Below are 27,265 nucleotides of genomic sequence, written 5' to 3' on the forward strand. Positions count from 1 at the left end.
CCCAAGGAGGCCTGTTACATGAAAAGAAAAAGGCCCAAGTACAGGTCCTCCCTCTTTCCTTTCCATGCAGGGTCTGGGCACCTGGCGTGAACACTTTCAGGCCCCAAGGGACACCATCTGTGCAGAGCTGGGTGAGTTAGGACATTCAGACCACCACACCAACTTCCAGTGCTAGATGGTGGACGTCTGCACCATCCCTGGCCCATCCAATGCCACTGAGAGCACGGTAAGGAAAGGAAACGGGAAATAAGTCCACAGAAGGGCAGGGACAGGATGGCTGCGGTGTGGGGGCATCAGCTGCACAGGGATTTGGGTTTGCTTCTAGAAGAGCAAAAGAGGGTGGATCGCACTGAGGGACAAATGGGCACAAAGGAAACCAGAGCCAAAGCACACCAGAGAGAGTGCCCCAGAGGCGGGGGCAGGGTGGACTCTGGGAAGTTGACATACTGCCAGTGTAACTGGCAGGTGGCATATGTGCCTCTCCACCCCGCACTCCAGGGCAGAGGAGACAATGATATGGATGCCAATATCAAGCAGTTCTGTCCTTTGTTCATAAAGATGAATTGGTCACCAGGAATTATCAGACAACTGAAGAAAACCAACAAGAAGAGAAGGATTAAGTCCGGGCATGGTGGCTCATGCCTGTACTCCTAGCACTCTGGGAGGCCAAGGCAGGAGGATCACTTGAGCTCAGGAGTTTGAGACCAGCCTGAGCAAGAACGAGACTCTTTCTCTACTAAAAATATAGAAAATTAGCCAGGTGTGGTGGTGTGTTCCTGTAGTCCCAGCTACTCGGGAGGCTGAGGCAGGAGGATCACTTGAGCCCAGGAGTTTGAGGTTGCTGTGAGCTGTGATGTCACCATTGCATTCTACCCAGGATGACAGAGAGAGACTCTGTCTCAAGAAAAAAAAAAAACGAGAGACAGAGAAGGATTAAGAAACAAATAGCAATAGGTACTGAGTGCTTCCTGTGGGCCAGACAGCGTTCTGAGAATTTTATACTTATTAACTCACTTAACAACCCTCCAAGCTAGGTGCTGTATTGTTATCTCCTCTTACAGGAAACTGAGTCACAGGAAGGTAAAGTAACTTGACTGAGGTTCACATAGCTGGTAAAGGGCAGAGAGATGGAATTTGAATCCAGGCAGCCCGTTGCCTGAGTTGGGCTCTGTACTACTCAGCTACACTGCCTCTTTGATAAACTAAACAAAAGGTGAACAAACCGATCCCAGAGGAAATAGGTAATTCAAGGAACAGAAGAGACCTTACAGGAAGAAAGGTTCTAATGCTGTTATATTCACAAAACAAAAAGAGGCAGCTATGAAAAGAAAGCAAGGAATAATTGTGCAAATTTAAAATAGAATTGCTGAAGTAAGAAAGTCAATGGAAAGGAATGTAAACACCTACGAGTTTCCAAAATTAATTCATTCTTCTTTTGTTGCTGTTGTTCTTTTTTTTTTTTTTTTGAGACAGAGTCTTGCTCTGTTGTCCAGGTAGAGTGCCATGGCATTATCGTGGCTCACTGCAACCTGAAATTCCTAGGCTCAAGTGATCCTCCTGCCTCAGCCTCCCGAGTAACTGGGACTACAGGCACACCTGGCTAATTGTTCTATCTTTAGTAGAGATGGGGTCTCACTATTGCTCAGACTGGTCTCGAACTCCTGGCCTCAAGCAATCCTCCTGCCTCCCAAATGTGCCTCTCAGATGTGAGTCATTGCACCCAGCCTTAACATCATACTTCTAAACAATATGCTTTACCTCTGTTTCTCAGTTTGGTAACCCAACAGAGCATCACTGATACCTCATGATTAAAGCACAGAATTTAAATCACACTCTCGCTCATCTCTTCTGTGCCCACTTTCTCAGTTTGAGTTGCTATGTTGTTATTGCAGTCCTATGTCGGTGCTATAGATAGTTCTAAACAATCTATATTTAAGTTCCTCTTACACCAACTTTAAACAGAATATCTTGAGCGCCACCACTATGTAAGAAAAATCTCGCCCCCCCACCCCCCGCCGCCCGTGCCACCTGCCACCCTCTCTTCCCCACCTCCTTCTAATTCCTGCTAGCTTTCTCTTTGCATTTCCATGCTCAAAGTTTGTAACATTTACATTCTGTTCTGTAATTATAATTAAATCTTCCATGCTCTATCTTCAGGTTGATTGTGAAAGTTGAAAACCAACCAATGTTATGATTATATAAACATTATTTACTGCAGAGCCAAGTAATGAGATAGCTCCTTCGAGGAGGAAATGGAATGCCATTTCCTCCACCCTATGCTGCTTGAAGGAGAAGATCTGCTTTTGCTAATATCAAGGTTAAATGGGTTCTCTTTTCTTACACTCCGCTAATTGCTCAAAATCATGTCTCAAATGTGTTTGCTTTGCAGCTGGTCCCTAGAACAGATCGTGTTGTTTCTGGTTTTCTAATTGCCGTTCTTATTTCTTTAAGAGAAGAAACAAATGTCTCCATTATGTCACCAGAAAGGCCACTTGCCATGCACACCTTCCTGTGCCTGGGTCCTTTGTAGGTGTAGTGAGACAAAGCAGCTGTTGTCGTGTTTATCCAGTGTTCCTTCCCTTCCCCTTCCTTTCAGGGAACTGCAGCCCTCCCAGTCCAATTATATGATTTGGGTTTTCTCCCCCAATTGTAATTAGCAGGCTTTTACCCAAGGCCTGGCAGTTTACCTTTGATGGTGGCTCATCCAAGGGCTGGACACACACTGAAGTAGGGATAATTGGAGTCCTTCTATTTCTTTTTCTTTTTTTCTTTCCTTCTTTTTTTCTTTTGAGATGGGGTCTTCTTCTGTCTCCCAGGCTGGAGTGCAGTGGTGTGATCACAGCTCATTATAGCATCCAACTCCTGGGGACTCAAGTGATCCTCCTGCCTCAGCCTCCTAAGTAGCTAAGACTGCAGGTGTGTACCACCAAACCTGGGTAACTTTTTTTTACAGTTTTTGTAGAGACAGGGTTTCACTATGTTGCCCGGGCTGTTCCCGAACTCCTGCCCTCAAGCAATCCTCCTGCCTTGGCCCCGCAAGGCTAGGACTACAGGTGTGAGCCACTGCGCCCAGCCTGGAGTCCTGCTATAGGATTTGATCAGTGGCTATTGAGAGAGCGAGAGAAGCACTCACCATCTCAAAAAAAATAAGTAAGTAAAAATTAAAAAAAGAGACAACAAAAAGATCAGTGGTTGCCAGGAGTTCAGGGGATAAGAAAGAATGAACAGGTAAAACATGGGAGATTTTTAGGGTAATGATGTTATTCTTTTGTTTTTAGAGACAGAGTCTTGCTCTGTCAGCCCGGGTAGAGGACAGTGGCATCATCATAGCTCACTGCAACCTCAAACTCCTGGGCTCAAGCGATCTTCCTGCTTCAGCCTTCCAAGTAGTTGGGACTACAGGCACGCTCCACAAGGCCTGGCTAATTTTTCTATTTTTAGTAGAGAAGAGGTCTTGCTCTTGCTCAGGCTGGTCTCAAACTCCTGAGCTCAAGCCATCCTCCCGCCTTGGCCTCCCAGAGTGCTAGGATTACAGGCGTGAGCCACCTCACCTGGCTTGTTAGTCTGTGTGATCCTATAATGGTGGACACGTGCTACTATGCACTTGTCAAAACCCGTAGAAAGTACAACACAAAGAGCGAAGCTTAATGGAAACTATGGACTTTAGTTAATAATGTATCAGTATTTCATTAATTGTAACAAATATATCACAGTAATCCAAGATATTAATAATAGGGGAAACTGTGTGAGGGAGGGGATATATGGAAGTCTCTATACAATTTGCTCAATAATTTTGTAAATCTAAAACCATTTTAAAAGTAAAGTCTATTTTCTTTAAAAAAGGCAATCTCCAGCAAGAGAAGATGAATTTAGCAGATACACAGAGAGCAGTAGAAAGGAGAATCCATGTCGCAACAGAAGGAGGAAAGTGGCCCCGGGTCCCTGACATCAACTTCTCCTTTCCTTCTGTGGCTCTAATGGGTTTTGTTACTTGTGCAACATTTATTGAAGCCATCATCCAAGCTGACCAGTCTGAGAGGGGTGACAAAAGAGCTCCAGTCTAGCAACTGAGAGGCAACTTCAACAAATTTCAGGTTCTGTATGTTTTCTTGAATACCATGAAAGGACACTCATATTATACAGCAACGTGTTCTCAAACCCCCTCCTTGTCTTCTCCTATCCACTTTGCTGTACACCATTGCTGCTCTTACCATTTTCTTTTTAAAAATTCCTCAGAGAAACTTCCCCCAATCTAGTCCATCTGCTTGTTGTCCTTCCCTGAGCACCCCCGTCCTGACTCTGCATCGTAAAAGCCAAGAAGTGTCTGGGGCAGCAGAAGCTTTGTCATACCATGCTGGAAGGGAGTGAATGGAACTGAGTGGACATAAAAATGTATTAAATGATCACATGCACCCCCAAACTATGTGCATCTATTATGCACCAATTTAAAAAAAGAAAAGAAAAGAAACGGAGTGGACAAATCCAGAATCATCTCTTGTGGGCAAAGCGGGGTGGTGGGCAGAGGGGAGTCCGCTGAACTCATCCCCCTCTTCCCTTCCCTCCTCTTCCACGCCACACACTCCGCCTGGGTGAGCTCACCCGTCCTCGTGTCTTCAATTTCCACCTTCCCGAGGATGACTGCCAAATTTCTACCCGAAACCCAAAACCCCACTCTGAGCTCCAGATCCATATACCAATTGCCTCGTCAACGTTTCCCTGTGGGGTCGAATCAGACAGGATTACATTCTGCTGTGACTAACAGAAACTGAAATAGAGTCCTCAATAAAAGTTTCTTGGTCTTGCTCGGAGAAGTCTGGAAGCACGCAGCCCTGGGCTGGAATGGGATACTGCTGGAGCGCTCAGTCTCCTTGCGGGTCACTGCTGTGCTACCGCTAGGGTGTGTCCCTCAGCAGAATGGTCCGAAGTGGAGGTTTAAAGGGCCAGTCGTCCCACTGACATACCTGGCAGCAGGGTGCAGAAGAGCAGGACGAGGAAGGAGGAACAATGGGCGCCCCCAGATGTTTCAAGGAAGGTTCCTGAAAAATGCCACATAATGATTCTGCTTACATCTCATTAGCCAGACCCAGCAGACATGGCCACACCGAGCCGCAAGGAAGGCTGGGAGAGATGCTCTTTGTGCTGGGTGAGCATATACATAACTAAAAAGAGTCTGTTATTAAGAAAATGGAGGCTGGGCGCAGTGGCTCACGCCTGTAATCCTAGCACTCTGGGAGGCTGAGGCGGGTGGATCACTCAAGGTCAGGAGTTCGAGACCAGCCTGAGCAAGAGCGAGACCCCCGTCTCTACTAAAAATAGAAAGAAATCATCTGGACAACTAAAAATATACATAGAAAAAATTAGCCGGGCATGGTGGCGCATGCCTGTAGTCCCAGCTACACATGAGGCTGAGGCAGAAGGATTGCTTGAGCTCAGGAGTTTGAGGTTGCTGTGAACTAGGCTGACGCCACTGCACTCTACCCAGGGCAACAGAGTGAGACTGTCTCAAAAAAAAAAAAAGAAAAGAAAGAAAATGGAATAGACATTGGAGGGGGGGCGCAGCCAGCATTGGCTACACAGCAGCCCCATGGCCTCCCCGCATTTGACATGGCTGAAATAGAAATGCCATCTCTATTTCATTTCCCGCAGTCTTGCTCCTTCCCTGCACCCACATACCCTAGCAGAGGGGCAGTTCTGTGGGGCAGGGGCTGGCAACGGGAGGTCTCACCCGAGCTAAGTGATGGGTGAGCAGAGAATTGTGTGATGAAGCCAAATTCTCAGGGCTCTGGAATAGGCTGAAAATGCCCAAGTGGAGACGTGGGGGTGGGGGCTCCTGTGCACAGGGCCGAGTGCCTGTGGGCTAGGACACAAGGCTTGGACTGTGCCGAAAGCCCCAGGGGCAGAGTCCTCCAGCCCTTCACCCCACTGTCCGCCCAGCTTGTTGACTCCATTCTGCCTCCTGCCCTGGTCACGCTTCCAGTGGGATGTCCTTCCCGCTTCACGGTGTGGTTTACTCTTCACATCCTTCAGAGGCTGATCAGGACCCTGAAGCCTTCTCCATGTCCCTGCTGGGAACCCCTCATGTCACACTGGGAGAAGAGGCTGCAGGGGAGTGGGTGTCAGTCCAGAGTTCTGGGAGCTGGGTCCAGTCCTGGCTGGAGCTGGCTTTGGGTGCCATTTGGAGTGGGGTATGGAGGAGGTGCATTAGGAAGGTGAGACCCCAAGACTTTCTTTTTATGAAGGAGGAGGCACCAGCTGCTGACAGAGCAGTGACAGCAGGGAGCCACCAAGGCTGAGCCCAGAACCCCTGGCCACCAGGCTCCCACAGACAGCTGGGAGGGGCTGGGCCTCCCACACTCCCACTTCCAGGGAGGAAAATGATGCAGCCTGAGGCAGTGGGCCGCAGAGAGGAAGTTCAGCTGGGTGGGGGCAGGCAGAGTAATTCCTGGAAGGAAGCTCACACCTCAGGAATGGGGTAGAGGAACATTCTACAGGCCTCTGTCCCAGGAGCTGCCCATCTCCCATCCCCAAGAATGGGCAGGCAGGCTGGGCGACCACTGGGTGCTCAGGCACCATGTCCCCACCCCAGCCTCCTGCAGCCGTGGCAGAGGCAAGAGCACAGGCACAAAGGCCAGCTGGGCCTGAGCTGGGCAGTACCCTACTCTCCTAAGCCTCTGCTCTTTCATCTATAGAATGAGGAAGAGTCCTTCCTCACACCCACGCCCCGCACCCGTGGGTGTGGTGGGGGAAAGTGAAGTGGCAGGGTAGGGGACCCAGCTAGGCACCAGAACCCCATGAAGTTCAATCAACAGGGTCCATTGGCAAAGAAAGCCTTGCCCACCCTCCCCTCCCGAGGCAGGCACAGGGGCACCTGCCCTCCCCATTGTGTGTGTTTGGGGGCTGAGGGTGTGTGCCCCAAGCTCTGGAGCAGAGCAGCCAGCCAGGCTTGGGCAGGAGGCAGGACACTGCAGACTTCTCTCTGTAGCCCTCTCTGCTCACGGACTTAGGTGGGGGGATGATGTGCCCTAAAACTGCCCGCAGGTCTGCCACGTCTGGCCAGGCAGTGGGCCCCGGGAAAGGGGGGCTCTGCTCCTGCCTTCCAAACCCCAAGCAGAGCACCCACAATAGGGGCCAAGGGGCCAGTTTTCTCCGCAAGCCTACAAAGCTTCGGAGCACAGAAGCTCCTGTTCCTGAAGGCAGGAATTGGGCTTGGAGGTTAGGGCTGGGAAGGACACTTTGAGAGGTCAGCTAATAGCAGTCACTTGGATCTTCCCCTGTAGGTCACAGGGAGTGACGGAGACTGTAGGAGTGGAGGAGGGACCAGATTTGCGCAACAGAGATGGATTGGAGGGGCAGGGCTGGGAGCGAGAGCATCCCGTGGGGAGGGAAGACCCTGGGCACAGGCCCAGAGAAGGGCGGCTGGCCTGGGGACAGGCTCCTGGGAGGACACTCAGAGGCTGATCCTTCCCTGTGCCTCCCCCGCCCGGGAGAAGCAGGAAGCTGGTGAAGTCAGCGGGTGGGCCCAGGAGGCTGGAGAGGGGCGAGAGGGAGGTGCAGGGCACAGGGAGGGGAGAGGCAGGGGCCCTGCAGGACCCTTGTCGGAGTCCACCTGGCCCAAACCTTCCTCTAACACGGAGGGAGGACTCACTGGGATCATTTGTTGTCCTTCTCTTCTGTCAGACTGGAAGCTGCCCAAGGGAGGGGCCTGTGACTCCCACATCAGACTGAGGGGACTGAAGGGGGGAGCATGGAGCTGCCAAGCAGGAGGGCACCGAGGCCTGGGGACCCCCCGACCCATGAGTCTTCACTCCTGCTTGGAGCCTGCTGCCAGTCTTCAGAGCTGGGGGTGGATGCAGCAGAACCCGGGAGGCAGGGAAAAGAAAAACAAGAGGCAGGCATGTGTGTGAGGGGCCAGCCCCTTCAGCCCCTGCAAGTGTTAAACACACTCACTTCAGTCCTCCCTGGCTGTGCTCAGCCAAAGGCCTGCCAGCCCCTGGCCAAGGACTCCCGTTACACACAAACAGACGACAAATGCAGACACACACGCTCACGCACAAACACAAGGATACAAGACACTGTGACACACACACAGACACGCACAGACAGACATAGACATTTGAAGACACACACGAGGACACAGACATACAGGTACACACAGTCTCAGACACACAAAGACACACTCAAACATACACACAGAGACACAAACACACCCCACAGATGCACAAACGGACACACACAGGCCCTCACTCAGAAGGAGCCCGTGGAGACAGCTGGTTGGACACCGCGCTGGCTTCCCGGCCAGGTACGGCCACCCAGAATTGTCGGTGCAGCGCATCCGCACCGCGGCCCCATTAAGGAGGCCCTCTGGGGCAGTGCCCTCATAATACAGCATCCGGGAGGTGACACTGTAGCTGGGGAGCACGTTGGCTGGGCAGAGAGGAGTTGGGAAAGCCCTCGGGGAGGGAAAATAGCCCTAGAAAGGTTTAGGGTAGGAGAGACGGAGGGGTCTGGGGCACGGAGGTTGCGGGGTCTGGGGCGGGGCCTGCCTCCCAGCCTAGGCCCAGGCTGAGCCCCAAGGTGGGCCTGCCCGGGCGGGGCGGGGCGCCCCTGCGCAGCTGGGCCGCAGGAGGCCGCCGAGGGGTCTGGAATTCCTCTTCCCCTCCCCCCCTGCCCCGTCTCCCACCCCCCGGGCTGCTCGCGGGGGAGGCGCGGGGCCGGCCGGGCGTGAGGCGCAGGAGGGGCGCGGGGAGGGGCCCTGGACGCGGGGCCAGGGTGGGCCCCTCGTTGGAGGCCCGCTCAGGCAGGCCCCGCCCCGGCCTCGCACATCTGGGCTGTAGCGCGGGCCGACCCGGCGGCACAGCGGCGCGGCCATCCGGCCTGGGGGAGGGGGCTGCGCGGGGGCGGCGCGGGTCGCCAGCCGGGCCGGGGCCGCGGGCCGGGCGCACGTCGAGGGCTGCCGCCGCGGCAGGCGCGGCCACGGGCTGCCCGTCCGCGATCCAGCCGGTTGGACGGGTCGAGCTGTCGGGAGGGCGGAGGTGAGTTCTGGGGCGCGGGCTGCGGGGCTCTCAGAGTGGAGAAGGGCGCGGAGGTTTGCGGCCCCGGGCTGTGGGCTGAGACTCTACCAAAACCCTCCCGACTCTGCGGGCCGGGGCTGGGTGGGGACAGCTCCAGAAGGCGGGACCGTGGGCTACCATCCCGGCCCGGACCCCACACACAGCTGCCCAGAGGACTCCTGAGCCCGGGGCTGGCAGGAGAGCTGGCGTGGGCTGGGGCCCGCTCCAGGGAGCCAATGTGGGGGGACACGGTGCCGAGGCCTGAGGTGGAGACCTGGGTGAGTGTGTGTTGGGGTACCTGAGAGGCCCCAGGACCTGTGGTCCAGGAGTGCAAGAGAATGGCTGGGTGGCCAGGGGTAGGGACCTCAGGTTTCTCTCAGCGAGGCCAGCTCAGGGTCCAGGTAGGGTGAGGTCTGGGCTCCCATGGGACAGTGAAGCGGTCTGAGACGCAAGCTTGGGGCAGGGCAGGGACCCAGAGGGAGTGAGAGCAGATGCGGCCTGGGGGCCACAGAGCTGGGGGCAGTAACGGGGGGCTGCGGCAGAGCGTGGGAGGGGCTGCAGGGCCTGGGCCCTGTGGGACTGAGTTGTTTGTGAGCTGGCTGCTCCCATGATGGGGACGCAAGGGGGTGTGGCAGGATGTATGGAAAGCAAAGTTGAGGACAGGGAGTGGCCATGGGAGGCCATTTCTGTCACCCCTGCCCCAGCACAGGACAGGGCAGCCTCCTCACACTACAACCTCCGACTGGTCCCTCTCCTCAAGGCTCCTCTCCAGAACAAGGTGGGGCAGCCCTTTGGGTGCCAATTCTTATCTGTCCCTTGGGCCCTGGTTGGCCCAGTCTGTGGCTTGGAAGAAATGCCTGTGGCCTCACTGAGTCTGCTGACAGAGTCCTGTTCCACTGAAAGGCTGGCAGGGTGCTGAGCAGAAAGTACGAGGCGGGAGAGGCAGGTCCAGCGAGGAGGGGAGCTGGAAAGATTTGGGTGGGCCCTTTGTCTGCATGGCATCGTGTGGAGCCCTGGAACCCAGCAACGCTACACGCCCGCAGCACTCCTGGGGGCAAAAGTGCCCAGCCCAAACACTCCACCCTGGGAAAAGATCCTCAGAGAAGTCTCTCCATCAGGCAGAAAGTCCTAGGCTATTGTGAGACTGGGGGGCAGTCTGGGATGGGAGTCTCTGGTAGTGAATTCCTGCTCTGCCACACCCTGTCCTGGTCCCCAGTGACTGATAGGCCATGCCTATTGGGTAGAAGTCAGGGCCAGGGGTCAGGGTGAAGCTGAAGATTAGAGGTCAATATGAGGCCAAGGGTTAGGGGTCAGTCCACAGGCAGGGTTAGGGTCTGTCCACAGGCAGGGTTAGGGGTCTATCTATGGGCAGGGTTAGGGGTCTGTCCATGGCAGGGTCAGGAGTAAGTCTATAGACAAGGTTAGGGGTCTGTCTATGGGTAGGGTAGGGGTCAGAGTTTGGCATGTGCTTGTAGCCAGGAAACGGAGTTACTTTCTGTGTAAACTGTCCTTCCCACAGGCACCACCAGTCTGCAATTCATGGGCCCCTGGGGCGGGGGTCTGTCTCCCCTCATTTCCAGTTGTGGACTCTGTCCAGAGCTAGCTTTTGGGAGCTGGGGTTGTCCTGAGCCCCACGGTCAGCATCCTCCTTAAATGTTTCTGGGGGTGTGTGCATGGGGGGCCTCCCAAAGACACACAGGGCATGTGTGCACACTCGCGTGTCTGCCGGCCCCTCTACTTCCACCTCTCGGGGAATCACTGGGATCCTCCTTCTTTAACACAAATTGATTCAGTCCCTAAATAACTCAGGGAGGGTAGAATAAAATTCTCAGTAAGACCAAAAACTTCTAACAAGAGAAGATACAGAATCCACATCGTGAAGGGAAAGAACATTGCTCACACCTGTCCAACTCCTTGCTTTTATCAATACTTTTCGTACCTAGACTTGTCGGTCCTCACACACGCCCTGTGTCATTCATTTTACAGGAAAGGGCACTGAGACACAAAGATGTGACATGCTGCACTTATGCCAGGTGCCATAATAGGCCCTGGCCATCCCTGAAAGCCCAGTGTAGGGGCACCCAGTGTGTCACACGCATAGAGATGGGAGGTTACTGGGGAGAACATAGGCACGTGGTTTGGACATGGTGTCCAGCTTAGAGTGATGACTCAGTCTTTTTTTTCCTGGTGGTTCTAAATTGTTTCTCCTCCAGGTACAATAGCCTTGGTCCAGAAAATCCATTCATTCATTCAACAAAGTGGTACAAATAGGGCTGCTAGCTCCTCCCTTATGGACTTGCTCCAGCGGTGTGCTGGTTAGTGTTTTACAGTGAACTCTCTGGGAGGGAGAAAAACCTGATTTGCCAATGTCTGTGGTGTAAATACTCCCAACCATGACTGATTTCTCGCTACCAACATGTCAGTGAATGCAGAATTGGGAAGAGAGATACCAGCCATAGCATTTCACTCCATCACCCTGAGCTGGACGCCTGCCTGGCTCCCAAGGTCCCTACCTACCCCCTCTATTTGTTTGCCGTTTTCTTGGCATCAGCTGCTCTAGGAGTGCCCACAGCCAGCCCCTGTCCTTCCCCTGATTCTGACTCCTGGGCATCCAACTGTGTACCTCCAGTGACACAGAGAACAGCAAGACTGTATGTGTCCGGAAATCTCCATGGCGCTGGCCATGCAGGAGTATCCTGGACATACAAGAGTATGTGGGAGTCTGGGTGTGTGTCCAGGATGGGGCTGGGTTAGTGTGAACTGTGTGTGAGCAAGGGTGTGTACATGTGTGCATGGACGTGCCACCACCCAGCTCTGTGTCAGCCTGTGTTCTGTCAGCAAAACCTTTTGATTGGGCCACTGGCCACAGAGAAGGGGGAGGGCTGGCTCTGTGCAGTCTCCCCCTTTGTTTAGGGGGCAGTGAGGCCCACAGATGAGGACAGTAGCATCGATGATCTGCAGACTGGCCAAGGGCCACTGTAGAGCAGTATGCGTCAAACTTTGGTGTGTACACGAGTGACCTGGGAATCTTGCTAAAATACAGGTTCTGGCTCTGCAGGTCTGGGGGGGGGCTGAGTTTCTGCATTTCTATCATGCTCGCTGGGGGAGGGGGGTTCCAGTGTTGCTGGCTCTGAGATCACACTTCAAGTGACAAAGCTATTGACAAAACTATTAACAAAGCTATTGATCCTGCCTGTAGCAGGCCCCCAGAACTTCACAGACACAGTTCCTCCTATCTTAGAAAATAAAATAAATATCCTTCCTCAGCTCCTGCAAGCTTTAGGTCCACCAGCTACTGCCCTGACATAGTTCCTGATCTCAGCTGAGCTTCTCAAGGGTTTTAGTGTAGTGCTCTCCCCCCCTCCCGCTCCTCACCCAGGCCTAGCCACCTTGGACCATTAACACAAGTGTTTCCAGTCTCATCTAAGGGCCTCCTACAGGCACCTGGCTTCACCCCCCTCTTAACGTGATCTTCACGACACCACGGGAGGCGTCTCCATCTCCTTGGCCAGCCCGCCGTCCTCTGTTCAGCCTTTAAGCGTAGATTCTCCTCCTTCCCTTCCCCACTCTACTCTCTGCCAAGCCTCCCATGACGGTGACCTCCAAACGCTCATTTCCAACTCAGATTTCTCCCTGTCCTCCAGATCCCAAATCATCTGGCCACGTGGTGCGTTCTCTCAGCAGTTCAAAACCACACCCTAAACTCTGCCCTTGCCCTGAGAGCTGTCCCTTCTCCAATATTCTCCATCTCACCATCCATCTCTTAGCTTGAGCCAGACAGTGCCACCCTTGACCCCTTCTTCCTAACCTCCCTATATCCAATCTGATCGGCCTTGTTGATTTTAACTTCTGTCTCGTAAATGTCTTTACTCTGTTTCAAAGCACGTAGCCACCACTGTTATTAAATATCTGTCTCCTAGAGGGCTGCATAGCCCGCTGGGCTCCTGCTTCCATACTGCCTGCTGCAGTCCACTTTCCCTGGACAGCTGGAGGGGCATCTCAAGACGAAAATTTAGTCCTCACCCTTACCCTTCCACCTCAAACCTTTCAAGACTTGTTGTCCTTCTTATAAAACCAAATCTAGGCAGGGCGCGGTGGCTCATGCCTGTAATCCTAGCACTCTGGGAGGCCGAGGCAGGAGGATCGCTCGAGGTCAGGAGTTCAAGACCAGCCTGAGCCAGAGCAAGACCCTGTCTCTACTAAAAAATAGAAAGAAATTATCTAGACAACTAAAAATATGTAGAAAAAATTAGCCGGGCATGGTGGTACATGCCTGTAGTCCCAGCTATTTGGGAGGCTGAGGCAGAAGGATTGCTTGAGCCCAGGAGTTTGGCCTGCTGTGAGCTAGGCTGATGCCATGGCACTCTAGCCCGGGCAACAGAGCAAGACTCTGTCTCAAAAAAAACAACAACAACAACAAAAAAAACAAATCTACACTAGGGTACACAGGGGCCTGCCTGCAGGGTGAGCCCCACCCAGCCCTGTGTCCAGTCTTATCATGCCCCTTCCTGCCTGCTGTACCCAGCTGTGACCTTCACAGCCCTTGGCGTCACTTGTCATCTCAGAATCACGTGCCCAATTATCTCCCCTGCCGGGCTGTGGGTCCCCAGGGCAGGGACAGTGTCTCTCTGGATCACCAATGTCCCCCAGCATCTGGCACAGAGTGGGCACCAGAAAACATTTAGGAGGATCCTGATTCCAACAGAGCAAAGCCAATTTTGAGACTAGCTGGGCCTGTGGGGCTGAGCTTACGATGAGATCAAGGAATTACTGTTCATTTTGTTAGACGTGAGAATGGTGTTGTGATGATGTTTTTTAAAACATCTTTATCTGTTGGAGAGACGCGGTGCAGAGTTTATAGGTGAAACAACATGATGTCTGGGATTTGCTTCAAAGGACTCCAACTAAGAGTAAATAAATAAAATAAATAAGCATTTGGTGAGGGAACAAAGGCACAAATAAATCCCATTCTGTGTGTCTGTTCCTGTTGACAGCTACAGGGCCTGCAAGGATGCTGGCTGTCCCGGAGATGGGCCTGCAGGGGCTGTACATCGGTAAGACCCCCCACTGCTCCGCCCTGACCCATCACCCACTTGCCCCAGCACTGAGACCCACCCACAGGCTGTCCACGTGTGCCTCTCCCAGTGGAGCTTCCTAAGAGCCATTCTGTGTGTGTGTGTGTGTGTGTGTGTGTGTACATTTGCACAGGGTGGGTCTGTCCACAGGACCCCGTGGGTATGAGTGTGTGGGAGAGTGCATGCGTGTGTGTCAGTGAGTGTGTGTGTGTCTCTCTGCAGGTGGGTCTCTGTGCACAGGACCTACGTGAGCGAGTACAGTCTGCAGGTGTGTGTGCAGGCCCCGAATTCTGTGTGTGCATGCTCATCTGCCCTCGGCCTGGTCTGGGAGCAGGCTCTGGGTTCTCTGCAGGGGTGGGAGGCCGGGAGGCGGGCAGGACACTCCTCAGGAAGTCCATTCACAAAGACCTGGCGGGCTGGGCCCTTCCTTCCTGCCTCCCTTCCCAGGCTCAAGCCATAGCAACTTGGCCTCTCAAGCTGGAGCTGGTGACAGGGCCCGAGCCTGCGTTGACTGCCCAAGGAAAGGGAGCCCTTGGAATGTGACCACTATGTCCCTGCCCCTCCAGCACCTCAGACAGACTCCGGCCCTGTCCAGGCACTTCCCAGAGTCCCCCTCATACCTGGCCCTTCACATATGTTCCCAGGTTACCCCAGGGCCAGGGAGAGCTGGGGCCTGTCTAGGAGCACATGGCAGGACCCCTGCCCTGGCTCAGCCTGAAGCCGGACAGACCTCCCTAACTTGTCCATGGAGCTTCACACCAGACCCCCACTCCCTGTCCCTATCTGTGGATCTCAGGGCAGCCCAGTACCCCCATATGCTCCCTAGCAACACTCACCTAAGGGTCATACTCAGTGATCAGCACTCAATGACTAGTTACCAGCCCACACCTGTGGGTGTCCAGCCAGGGAGGCCATCCTGTCCCATGAGCTGCAGGATCCTCTAAGCCAGGCCTTGGGCTTCCTTCCGGAAGCTACTCTACTTCCACCAAAGGTCCAGCCAATCCTGGGCTTGCACCAGGGTCTCAGTGAGGCTTCCTGCCCCCAAATGCTGGCTCGGGGTGTGTGTAGGGGGATGGTAATCAGACTCCCTAGCCTGTGGACATCCCCCACTCAGGGCTGGCCTGGGGAGAGCTGCTGGTTGTTCCAGGCAGCCAGCTGGGCCTGTCTGTGGCCCTGGTGGGGAGGAGGGGGGACCTCCCTCAAGTCCTGATTAGAACCATGTGGCCCAACTTCGGGGTGGAGGGGGAAGCAGCCCCACCTCCCTGCCAGTTAGGTCTGTGGCTCCTCCCCCTTCTCCCGACCCCAGGAGCTCCTCCTTTCTTCATCTCTCTTGCCTTTCTGTCTCTGGACTCAGTCTCCCGCCACACAATGCTTCTGTATCTTTCCCCTCCCCCACTGTGTGTCTGAGGGTGCTAGAGGGCACAGTCGGTTCCCAGGTGAAGCATGTGTCACTTTCCAAGGAAAGGTTGCCTCTGGCTGATAACAGGCCCTCAGCCCCTGTCCCTGCCTCATGCGTGTCCTTCCTACCCCACCCCTGTCACCCAGCAGGGAGTCCCTTGCCCAGGCCGAGCAAGTATGGATAGAGAACCTCCCAGTGCCAGGCCTGGGCCTGGCTGTCAGCGCCCTACCCTGACTGTGCCAGAATGACCTGCCCTCTCTTCTCTGCAGGCTCCAGCCCAGAGCGGTCCCCAGTGCCCAGCCCACCAGGCTCCCCAAGGACCCAGGAAAGCTGCGGCATCGCCCCCCTCACACCCTCGCAGTCTCCTGTAAGCCTGGGGTAGGGATTCCGTTGGGGGTGGCCTGGGTGGCACAGAGGGGTGTTGTGCCTGGCAGAGGCGTGGCAAAGCCTGGCCTGGGAAGGAGGAGGGGCATGAGGGTGCCACCATGCCTCCTGCCCCGGCATACTCCAGGCATGTGCCCCCCGCACACAAGGATTAGCCTTGGGTAGCCTTGGACTGTAGGGCAGCTATTCTACTGAGAAGGTGAGCCCCACTTCCCCCAACCCGCCTTGCCGTAGGACGGCACCCAGGGGCCATTGCAGCTGGTCTGGCTGGAGCTTCTTCTAGGTTCTCAGAGCACTGGGCCTTCCAGAGTTACTCCCCCTCCTGTGGACCACAGCCCACCTTAACCCAAGTCATATCGGGGGGAGAGGAGACACGTTGCTAAAAGAATAGTTTGGAAACTACTAGCTTGAAGTATCCAGGACATAACCTCCCCAGCACCAAGCTCCCTGGGTTACGCCACCCTGGATGGCCTTGCCTTGGTGATCCAGGTTGGGGACCTGTTTGTTCTCAGGAAGCCCAGGCCTGGCCTGCAAGAAGGTAGGGACCATGCTGGGCATGTGCACGTGGCCTCTCCTCTGCCACAGAATCAGACAGAGTCTGGTTTGTGTCATTGTGGCCACAAAGAGCAAGAGGGTAAAATATACACAAGTCCATATGCTGTAAAGCTGCCTAGAGGAGCAAAATTGCTCCCAGCTGGGGCCAGGCTGGTGGCAGGCTGTGAAGACAGTGCGGGATGGGGGTGGGGCTAAGGCGGTCCATGCAGAGGGTGGGCAGAGAGCGGGAAGCAGGAAAGCAGGAGCTTGAGCCAAAAACTGCAGGGGGCTACCTGAGAGGCCTCAGACTGAGCAGTTGGCATGTCCAGGGCTTAGCCTGGAACCTGGGAGGGGAGCCAAGGCAGGCGGGCAGGTGGGGTGGGCCAGGGCTGGTCTGGACCATAGCCAGCAGAGGGGAGGGGTTCCCAAGTGCAGTTGGGGGCTGCTACTGGCTGCCTGCTAATTGTAGGTCTTGCACTTGCAGAAGCCCGAGGCCCGAGCCCCCCAGCAGGCCTCCTTCTCTGTGGTGGTGGCCATTGACTTCGGCACCACATCCAGTGGCTACGCCTTCAGCTTTGCCAATGACCCTGAGACCATCCACATGATGAGGTGAGAGCAGCTGGGCTGGGAGATTGAGTGGGGTAGTCACATCCTGGGATGAACTTGGTCCCAAAAGTACTGTCACTGAGACATGGGGTCTCCTTAGAGGCCCTGCCACCCCTAGTCTGTAGCTCCCTATTGGGGCAAAAGGTTGGAGGACTGACCCCAGGCCTGGGCCTCCAGCCTCAACTGCAGCAGCTCTCAGCCCGCTGCAGGAAATGTCAGGCATTGTTTTTAATTTTAAACTTTGATTGACACATAAAATATAATAAACATAAACTATGCAGATCTATCTAAGCTTGTATACAAACACACATGCACATATATATGTTTTTTTAAATAAAAGGGGGATATTGTACAACTTGCTTTAAACTTTCAGCACTATTTGGTAGCTATTTCATGTTGGTATGTACAGAACTACCACTTTCTTTGAGCAGTTGTATAGTATTCCATAGTACAGATGTGTCATACTTTATCCACTCCTCTGTTGACAGTTTTAGGGGTTTTTTCCTCTCATTTTTCACTATTACAAAGAGTGCCACAAGGAATAGCCTTCTCTGAAAACTTGTGCTGGGTCTCTATGGGGCAGATTCCTAGAGGTGATTCCTAGGTCCAACATCCAAACCCCCCCCCCAAGAGAATGAAGGTTCATTGTAAGCTCTGGTTTGGTTAGAAAATAAATAAATAAAAAAGAAAAGAAAGAAAAGAAAAGGCAGGTTCAGAGGGCTGAGTTGACAAGTTACACAGTTGTAATGAAAGAGATGTTTGAAAAATCCATTCTGATGTTGTTGGGTTTTATCTGAAAGAAACATTTGTTTAAACACTCTGGACCTCAAGGCCTAGATCTTTTGAATGTGTATTATGAGGCCACAGCCAGTAAGCAGAGCTATAGAAGACCTCAGACCTCTCAACCCAGACTGGAGTGGGAGGTACAGAGGAGCTTCCCCAGGGCCTGGAGGTTGGATGGAAGGGTGACTGTCCCGTCCCAAGGAAACATGGAACTTGACCTTCATGAGATTGGACCGACTGTCCTTCCCCTTTCTTTGCTCCCTCCACATCACAGGAAGCCACAGAGGCTCTGGGCACTTACTGCTCTGTAGGAGCTGCAGGGCACCCCAGCTAGCATGCTCATCAGCACACACGGCTGAGGCCATGCTGGGGCCAAGGACACATGAAGGGACATTGTCTCTGTCCTGTGGAGGTTACAGTCACAGAAAGTAGCTGGGGGACATCCTGGCCCCCTGCCAAGCCCTCCCAAGCCTTCCTTTCCCATCCCCACCAGCCACTAAGCGCCATCATTTCCGTGTCTCCTTAGTATCTGTGGAATACCCGTCCATTTCTCTCCATGGCCACTGCCTCTGCCCAAGTTCAGCCTCACCCTCTCTCACCTGGCCCATTGCAATATCCTCCTCCCTGGGTTACCTTCTCCATCCTCCCTTCCCTTCCCATCTGTTAATACGTGAGGACCGGTGACCTTTCTTTCTACAGGCAAATGTGGGCATGCCTCTTTACTCCACTACTTAAAATCCACCAAGATAGAATTTTGATACAGCATTCAATGCTCTTCATGATCTGACCTTAGCATCCCTGTAGTTTCTCCTGCTGCATACTGAGCCAACCCATTGCTAGTTTCCCTGCTCTTTCACACCTCTGAGCTTTGCACATGGCGTCCCTCCACCTGGCTTCCCATGAAGGGAGCATCGCCGCTGACAACACTGACTGCCCTGTGCCTCCGCAGGAAATGGGAGGGCGGAGACCCGGGCGTGGCCCACCAGAAGACCCCAACCTGTCTGCTGCTGACCCCGGAGGGCGCCTTTCACAGCTTTGGCTACACCGCCCGCGATTACTACCACGACCTGGACCCCGAGGAGGCGCGCGACTGGCTCTACTTCGAAAAGTTCAAGATGAAGATCCACAGCGCCACTGTGAGCAACATCCCGGCTGCGGGCAGGGCTCCGGCCAGGGAGGCGGGGCCAGGATAGAAAGGGGCGGGACCAGGATAGAAAGGGGCGGGGCTTTGGAGGTGGAGCCAAGCTAAAAGATGCGAGGAAGGGCGCGATGGAGGAGGGGCTAAAAGGGGGCGGGGCTCAGAAGTGAGAGGGTGGGGCGGGGGTGAAGGGGCGGGGGTGAAGGGGCGGGGCTGAGGGTGAAGCTTGGCTTGGAGGAGAGGTGGGCTCAGGAGAGGGGCTGGGGCTGGAGACAGCTAGTGTGAGATTGGGGCGAGAATGCAGCGGTGCCAAAGAGAGGAAGCGGCAGGAAATGGGGTGATTTTAAGAGAGAAGTCGTCAGGAAATGGGGGCAGAACTATGGCCGCCTATAGAGCCGCCCTGTGTCCCTGCTAGGATCTCACCTTGAAGACCCAGCTAGAGGCAGTAAATGGAAAGAAGATGCCCGCCCTGGAGGTGTTCGCCCATGCCCTGCGCTTCTTCAAGGAGCACGCTCTTCAGGTGCACTGCACAGCCCCTTTCCTGCCAACTGTGGTGGGGACCCCGGGCCCATCCTTTCCCTTCATCCCACCCTGTCCATCCGATGGGTAGCCACTGCTAGAGGTCAAGTCGTCTTCCTCAATCCCCTGTCTTCTTGTCCTATAGAGCCTGCACCGAGCCACACAGGCCGGAGGGGGGATTCTTCCATCTCAGCTGGGAAGTCTTTCCTGTGGTTTCATTAGTTCCTCCAGCTTTCATAGAGGGCTGAGGATCCCCCCCTGCCATGTCGGCTGTTCCCCTCACTGCCCCCTCCTGCTCCAGGAGCTGAGGGAGCAGTGCCCATCGCTGCCAGAGAAGGACATTGTGCGCTGGGTATTGACGGTGCCTGCCATCTGGAAACAGCCGGCCAAGCAGTTCATGCGGGAGGCTGCCTACCTGGTGAGGACGTGCGGGTGGGGTGGAGCAGAGAACACTGCTCAGGAAGGCCATAGGGATGGCCTCTCATTTACCCCACCACCCTTGGGACCACAGAGTCATTGTGTAAAGACCTCCAGCCTTCTCCTGCTGGGAATTTTGGAAGATTGTTGCCACCAGGAGAGGAAGTGGGGCTGTGGGAATAGGGCACAGGTGGACAAGAGGCACAGCCCAGGCCAGCACAGACTGTCGGAAGTGAGGTTTCCTAGAAGCAGAGTCCAAGACAGAGTCTTGTGCCTGTGGTCTATTGAAGACAGGCTCTCAGGAGAAGGGGAGGGAGGGAAGCAGGACAGAAGGAGCTGAGCAAGTACATGATCTTGACTGGAGTCTAGCCTCAGCCTGATCCCAGGGAGAACTGTAGCACAGAGTTGGCCACAGTGAGGCAAAGGGCTGGCTTCTTGTTGGTCTGTATCAGTCTATCATTGGTTGCTGGGCGAGGGGGAGGGAAAACTCTCCAAGCGAAGCAGTTCCCATTCAGCTGAGGGCAGTTGGTCCAGAGGAGGGGACAGCTGTGAGCCAATAGCAGCTAACACTCAACAGCAGTGAGCGGGACACCCAGAACATCCACTTCAGCCGGCATCAATATTTTCAGGAACACCCCTACCACTGCCCCAACCTTTGTAGGTTTCTTGGGTTTTGTTTGTTTGTTTGCAATAGAGTCTCGCTCTGTTCCCCGGGCTAGAGTGCTGTGGCATGAGCCAAGCTCATAGCAACCTCAAACTCCTGGGCTCAAGCAATCCTCCTGCCTCAGCCTCCCAAGTAGCTGGGACTACAGGAATGAGCCACCACACCTGGTTAATTTTTTCTATTTTTAGTAGAGACAGAGTCTTGCTCTTGCTCAGGCTGGTCTTGAACTCCTGAGCCCAAGCGATCCTCCTGCCTCGGCCTCCCAGAATGCTAGGATTACAGGCATGAACCACCGCGCCTGGCCCTCTTTGTAGGTTTTTGAGCAGGGGAAACAGGATTATGAAACTACGAAGGGAGGTGATTCTGGCCAATGTGCGCAGGTCTTCCTACCAGAGAGTTGCTCAAAGGTCTGCAGAAAGCCGTGTGGAGGGTCCAGGCACTACCCTCTTCAGTGGAGACAGAGAAGGGGACATAGCCTCCCAGGACAAGACCGGTTGCTTGGTCCTAACCCTGGGGCTTTGGGGGACAGACACTAGGATGTCCAGAAGGGTCCAAAAGGATGATACCAGGATCCCCAATGCTCTACACCTTTGGGTCAGGCATAACCCAGAAGCCAAGTCTGTAGGTGCTTATACTTGTGACTGGAAGGATCTAACCCTGACCACAGTGGGCATCTCCCTGCTGGGACTAGGATGACAGCAAGGCTGTCTCCAGCCAGAACAAACACCCCCACCCCAGTGCCCCCTGCCCATTTACCCGCACTGCTTCTTCCCACACTGTCCCCTGGCTGCCAGCTCAGGAAGGGCTGGCCCTGGGCAGGAACTCTCCATTCCCACCCATATCCCCCTCCCCTATCTGGTCAGAATTTGGGGAACCCACAAAACCATAAAGTACTTCCCATAGGGATCCCTTGCCCTGATGCTGGACATAACTGATCTCGAGTTTGTCTTCCCCCAACTGGCCTATCTTGGAATTTCACTGCTTCCTTCCTGCTATATCAGATTCCCTGGGAACAAAGTTCTCCTGAGAGTAAGGTGGCCTGTGACCCTGTGACCACCAGCCTGGTGGAGAAAGAGGGTTCAATGAGCTAAATGGGGTTTCCCATCATCTCCTCTGAGCCACTGCACCTCCCACACTGTGCTAGAATCCCTGCTAACACCTCCAGCCAGCACATAGCTGGCCGGGCCTGTACCTGTGAAGGGGGACCTTGCTGCAGCCCCGCCATCTTGGGAAGCTTGAATGGGCAGATCCCAAGCACTCTAGGTTTGCACTCTGGTCTCTTTCTGCTGGCCAATCTCTTGGCACCCTCTTGGCACCCTTGGCCATGGCCATGTCCCTCCCCAGCCTGATCACAGGGTGGCTGTGAGGCAGCTCCAAATGTATGCAGCATGGAGGGGCCTGAGAGGCCTAGTATGCGTGGGGTGTAATTGGGGAGGAAGTGGGAGCCCCAAAGGCCCAGTTCCCCACTCCAGGAGCCATCTTGGGTGTGACAACCCATGGTGCTGCCTGGTCTTGCCTACCACCCATGCCTAGGCTGGACTGGTGTCTCGAGAGAATGCAGAACAACTCCTCATAGCCCTGGAGCCTGAGGCTGCCTCTGTGTACTGCCGAAAGCTGCGTCTGCACCAGCTCATGGACCTGAGCAGCCGGGCTCCAGGCGGTGGGCGCCTGGGCGAGCGTCGCTCCATCGACTCCAGCTTCCGGCAGGGTGAGCTGCCCGCAGGGGCATCGCCCACCCTTGCAGAGTCAGAGGGTCACTGAGGCCAGAGGCTCAGCCATGTCCAGGATGAAGGGGAGGGAACCTCAACATGGAGGAGCCCAATCTGAGCTGGTAGAGACATCCCTGTGGAGTTCAGTCTGAGGGTGGGAGGCACTGCCCTGCTCAGGGGGAATCTAATCAGAGGAGTGGCCACTGCTCTGACCTGGGGGAGCCCAATCTGAAGGTGAAAATGTCACCTTGCCCTAGGGGAGCAGAGTCTGAGGAGGGCAGGACTCAGCCCAGCCCTGAGTCTGAGAGTTGGGGGAGACAGCCCATCCCAGGTAGATGCTTGGGTACTGACAAAGGGGGAAATCAGCCCCCACTCCAAGCTGAAGGGGGAGGTCTTCAGGAGCTTTCCCTTAAACAGCCACTACATCAGCTGCCCCTCCCTCCCATCCTTGCCCATCAGCTACCGCTTCCTGCCCCCAATCCTCCCACTACAGCCCAAAGCTCCTGCTGCCAGGACCTGGCACTATGGCCAAGGACAGCAATGGTCAACCTTGGTCATCCCCCCAAATGCCATCTCCCATTACAAGGAGAAGCCCTAAGTCCTGAGCTCCCTCTGACACCTCCCAAGACCTAACTCCCCCAGCTCCTCCAATCCCTCCTAACTCTGATTTTGCCATGGCCTGAACCCTTCTGCATTAAGGGAAGGTCCTGTGTCCAGAAATTCTTCCCCTGGCTGTTGGATACAGTGCCAGGATTTGGGGTTCAGCGTTAACCTCTCCCAATCAGGGGTGGGTTGGTGTTTCAGGAGCACTGGCTGCTCCGGGTGCTCATGGAGGGCCTTGGCAGGAGGATGGGAGCTGAACGTGGTAGCCGGAGCACCTCCTTCTAATCTCACTTCCTGCTGACCCCTGACCCCCAGCCCGCGAGCAGCTGCGAAGGTCGCGCCACAGCCGCACATTCCTGGTGGAGTCAGGTGTAGGAGAGTTGTGGGCAGAGATGCAAGCAGGTAGGTGGAGAGGAGGGAGGATGGAGATATTCTTGGCCCCTGTGGGGCACCTTAATACTGATGGGAGGAAGGGCACATTTGCGAAGCCGGCCTCTTCCTCCTCCATCCGCGGGACCTAAGCTGGCAGTACCCTCATAGACACCTGCATCCCCTCCCCACTCACAGCCGCTCCCCTAACTCCCACTCCTCCAGGGCATTCTCCACGACGCTCAGGTGGAGTTGCAGAGCCTTCGAACCATTTCTCCCACACACCCTCGCCTGTATCTGGTGGCCTGAGGTTCAAACACCTGAAGCCCCTCACGTCCCTCCCCCAACCCCCGCAGGCTGGGCTGGGGACCTAAGGCAGGGTTGAGACTGGGCGAGGCTGGAGGGGGCCCGAGGCTGAGGGTGGAGGCGGAGCAAGAGTGTGTGCCCATGCTCGCCGTCGCAGGAGACCGCTACATGGTGGCAGACTGCGGCGGAGGCACCGTGGACCTGACCGTGCACCAGTTGGAGCAGCCCCACGGCACCCTCAAGGAGCTCTACAAGGCGTCTGGTGAGTGGCCGCCAGGTAGCGCCCCGGGTACCCAGCGCGCCCCGGTCCCCGCCAACGCCCCCTGGCGGCCGGGTGGGCCCTGACGCCCCCGCCCCACTCCAGGCGGCCCTTACGGCGCGGTGGGCGTGGACCTGGCCTTCGAGCAACTTCTGTGCCGCATCTTCGGCGAGGACTTCATCGCCACCTTCAAAAGACAACGGCCGGCAGCCTGGGTGGATCTGACCATCGCCTTCGAGGCTCGCAAACGTACGGCCGGCCCGCACCGTGCAGGGGCGCTCAACATCTCGCTGCCCTTCTCCTTCATCGAATTCTACCGCAAGCAGCGAGGGCACAACGTGGAGACAGCCCTGCGCCGGAGCAGGTGCGTCTGGGGCCCGCAGGGCTCAGGCAGGGTTTGCTGAGGGGAATGCCCCTGCAAGGGAGGGTCTTGGGCCTCAGGGGATGGGGTTGGAGATCTGCCTGATTCATCCCAGACACCCATCAAGCCAGCCCAGGAGCAGGGGGAGGGCCACGAGTACCCAAGCTGCGCAGGCTTCACCCCCACATCCACAGCCTGGATGAACAGGAGCCGAAGGGAGACGCATTGGTGGGGCGGGGGGGGGGGGCAACCTCTGTCTCATTCCTGCCTTTCTCCTCCCCCCTCTCCCCCCACCACCACCACCACCTGTGAGCCAGTGCTCCTTGGGTCTTCTGCACAGAAGCAAGGGGTGGCTTCTCTCCCGGGAACTCAAGCTGAACCTGGAGCAGGCTGGTGGCTGAAACCCTTGGGAGAGCAGGGTGGGGGTAAGGGCTAACGTGCACCCGGCCCAATCTCTACACACCGCGTCCAGTCAGTGCCCAGGGACATCTGCCTGGAAGCAGGGGTAGGGAATGAAGACGACGGACCCCAAGCTAGGGCAAAGCAGCTGGGCCCTGACCATGGGCCTGTGCCCCCCTTCACCATCTACAGCGTGAACTTCGTGAAGTGGTCCTCACAGGGGATGCTCCGGATGTCATGTGAGGCCATGAACGAGCTCTTTCAGCCCACGGTCAGCGGCATCATCCAACACATAGGTGAGCGCCTGGGCTGGGTCCTCCATTCACCCCCACATACACACCCAGATGTGATAATAATTCCCCCATCTGTGCCTGGAAATCTCCACACATCCATACACTGGGATGAGACCCAGAATCATCTGGAACACCTGGAGGATGACGTGCAGTGGTAATTAAGAGCTAGGAGTAATGACGTGTAGTCTTGCCAAGTTAAAGAACCTCTGGTGCCTCAGTTTCCCCACTTATAAAATGGGGTGATAGTATTGGGTTTCCCCAAATGTTATCACTGGGATAAAATGAGTTTAAGTATCTAGAGCGAGCACAGTGTCTTTCACAGTGTCTAGGTGTTTAATACGTGTGCCTCACCCTCCACGTTGTGGTGAGAGAAGGGGGCAGCGTGAGTGTTGCGGGGGCAGAACTCCTAAGCACTGCCAGGAGCCCTCAATGAAAGCACTGTGTTTTTCATCAGAACTGGGTTATCATTTTGTAGCTCAAGTGGCTAGTTTTTAGTTGCCAGGAGGGTATGGGTGGGGGAGGGGGAGGCAGCAGTGGCCACGTAGTGGTGGCCTTAGGCCCCCCCCTTCTATCTCCACCCTACTCTTTTCCTTCCCCTCCACCACCGTCCCTGTCCCACAGAGGCGCTGCTGGCGCGGCCGGAGGTGCAGGGCGTGAAGCTGCTGTTCCTGGTGGGCGGCTTCGCGGAGTCGGCCGTGCTGCAGCACGCGGTGCAGACGGCGCTGGGTGCCCGCGGCCTGCGTGTCGTGGTCCCGCACGACGTGGGCCTCACCATCCTCAAGGGCGCCGTGCTCTTCGGCCAGGCGCCGGGCGTGGTGCGGGTGCGCCGCTCGCCGCTCACCTACGGCGTAGGCGTGCTCAACCGCTTTGTGGCTGGGCGCCACCCGCCCGAGAAGCTGCTGGTGCGCGACGGCCGCCGCTGGTGCACCGACGTCTTCGAGCGCTTCGTGGCCGCGGAGCAGTCGGTGGCCCTGGGCGAGGAGGTGCGGCGCAGCTACTGCCCGGCGCGCCCGGGCCAGCGGCGCGTGCTCATCAATCTGTACTGCTGCGCCGCCGAGGACGCGCGCTTCATCACCGACCCCGGCGTGCGCAAGTGCGGCGCGCTCAGCCTGGAGCTCGAGCCCGCCGCCGACGGCGGCCCGGACACCGCCGGTGCGCCCCCTGGCCGCCGCGAAATCCGCGCGGCCATGCAGTTTGGCGACACCGAGATTAAGGTCACTGCGGTCGACGTCAGCACTAATCGCTCGGTGCGCGCAGCCATCGACTTCCTTTCCAACTGAGGGTGCGCGGGCGCCGTGCCAGCCCTTTCTGCCCGGCCCCGCCCCCTTTCGGTCCCAGCGTCTGGGGGGCGGGGTGGGGCGGAGGAACCAGATTGTTCTGATATCAGCGCCTCTTTCCCCGCCCTCCAGCCGGGGGAGATGAGGTCATGGGAGGCTGGGTGCGGACACATCCAGACTCTGGCTTTGGGATCGGGCCCTCGTCCGCTGACTCGAAGGCTGAAAAGACCTGCCAAGGACTGAGTGGATCAGGGATAATTAGAAGAGGCACGCAAGACCAGGCGCCCAGCCTGGCAGGGGGCATGTGACCCCGGAGGCAGAATGCAACAGAAGACCGAGCCCTGGCCTGAATTTGGGAGCCCCGGCCTGAACTTGGCAGGGTGGGGACGGGGGGAGGGATGGAGACAGTGGGAAGAGAGAGCCACAGCAGGGAGGTTGTGCAAGGCCTGGACCTGAAGGGCTGGAGTTCACCAAGTGATGGGCTCAGCCCATTCAGGAAAGCGGCCAGAGCAACCCTGTGCAGTGGAGAAATGGCCAGAAATGGACACTAGAGGGGCAGGTGTAGTAGCACCTTCCTGGGTGTGGCACTGACCACCCAAGTATGACTGATTATTGTAGAAAGGGCAGTAGCTAACTAATCGGGAGGAGGGTGCATTATTACAGTGAAGGCAGTTATGAGGAGGTGGGGACATGCTGGAGGGCCTTTCCTTCCAGACAACACACCTATCTGGAAAGGTCCCAAGGGCAGCCAATGAATGACCCCCTTGCACCCCACCCCAGCCATGGAAGGGCAGCTGGAGGGTGGACAGGAAGGACAGGGAGCACTGAGGGCTGGTCCCAGCTCTGCCATTGACTTCTGACGTGGCCCTCAGTTTCCCCAAATGTGAAATGTCAGACACTTCTCTCCACCCATGACATGCAACAGCCCCACCTACCTGAGAACCCAAAGGTGACAATAAAGCATTTAGGCTCAAGGGGAAGCCACAGCCTGCTGGTACTGCATGACTGAGGACCCTAATAATCGCAGCAGTGTAAGGGCCCCAGGTGGTACAGAGTGGTTTCAGCTGTGCACAAGGCAGGGGACTGACCAGAAGGGGGTGCTGCTGTCAACCTGTCAAGC

General features: G+C 55.8%; 1 protein-coding gene across 2 annotated transcripts; it reads left to right on the plus strand.

The window, feature by feature from the left end:
* The first annotated feature begins 8,925 nt into the window (after positions 1–8,925).
* On the plus strand, positions 8,926–27,125 carry HSPA12B (heat shock protein family A (Hsp70) member 12B). Of its 2 annotated transcripts, none has more exons than XM_045529013.1 (13): positions 8,926–9,032; positions 14,045–14,104; positions 15,794–15,891; positions 16,927–17,051; positions 18,781–18,967; positions 19,385–19,489; positions 19,790–19,906; positions 22,103–22,277; positions 23,197–23,283; positions 23,714–23,818; positions 23,921–24,179; positions 24,768–24,871; positions 25,490–27,125. In XM_045529013.1, exons 2-13 carry the CDS (start codon positions 14,062–14,064, stop codon positions 26,146–26,148), a joined length of 2,064 nt encoding a protein of 687 aa, XP_045384969.1. In that variant the 5' UTR covers positions 8,926–9,032; positions 14,045–14,061; the 3' UTR covers positions 26,149–27,125. The 2 variants fall into 2 exon arrangements, with proteins under 2 accessions (XP_045384969.1, XP_045384970.1); XM_045529014.1 differs by lacking the exon at positions 8,926–9,032 and adding an exon at positions 9,251–9,328.
* The last annotated feature ends 140 nt before the right edge of the window (positions 27,126–27,265 follow it).

The sequence above is a fragment of the Lemur catta genome, chromosome 17, assembly GCF_020740605.2.
Source record: "Lemur catta isolate mLemCat1 chromosome 17, mLemCat1.pri, whole genome shotgun sequence".
Classification (NCBI taxonomy): Eukaryota; Metazoa; Chordata; class Mammalia; order Primates; family Lemuridae; genus Lemur; species Lemur catta.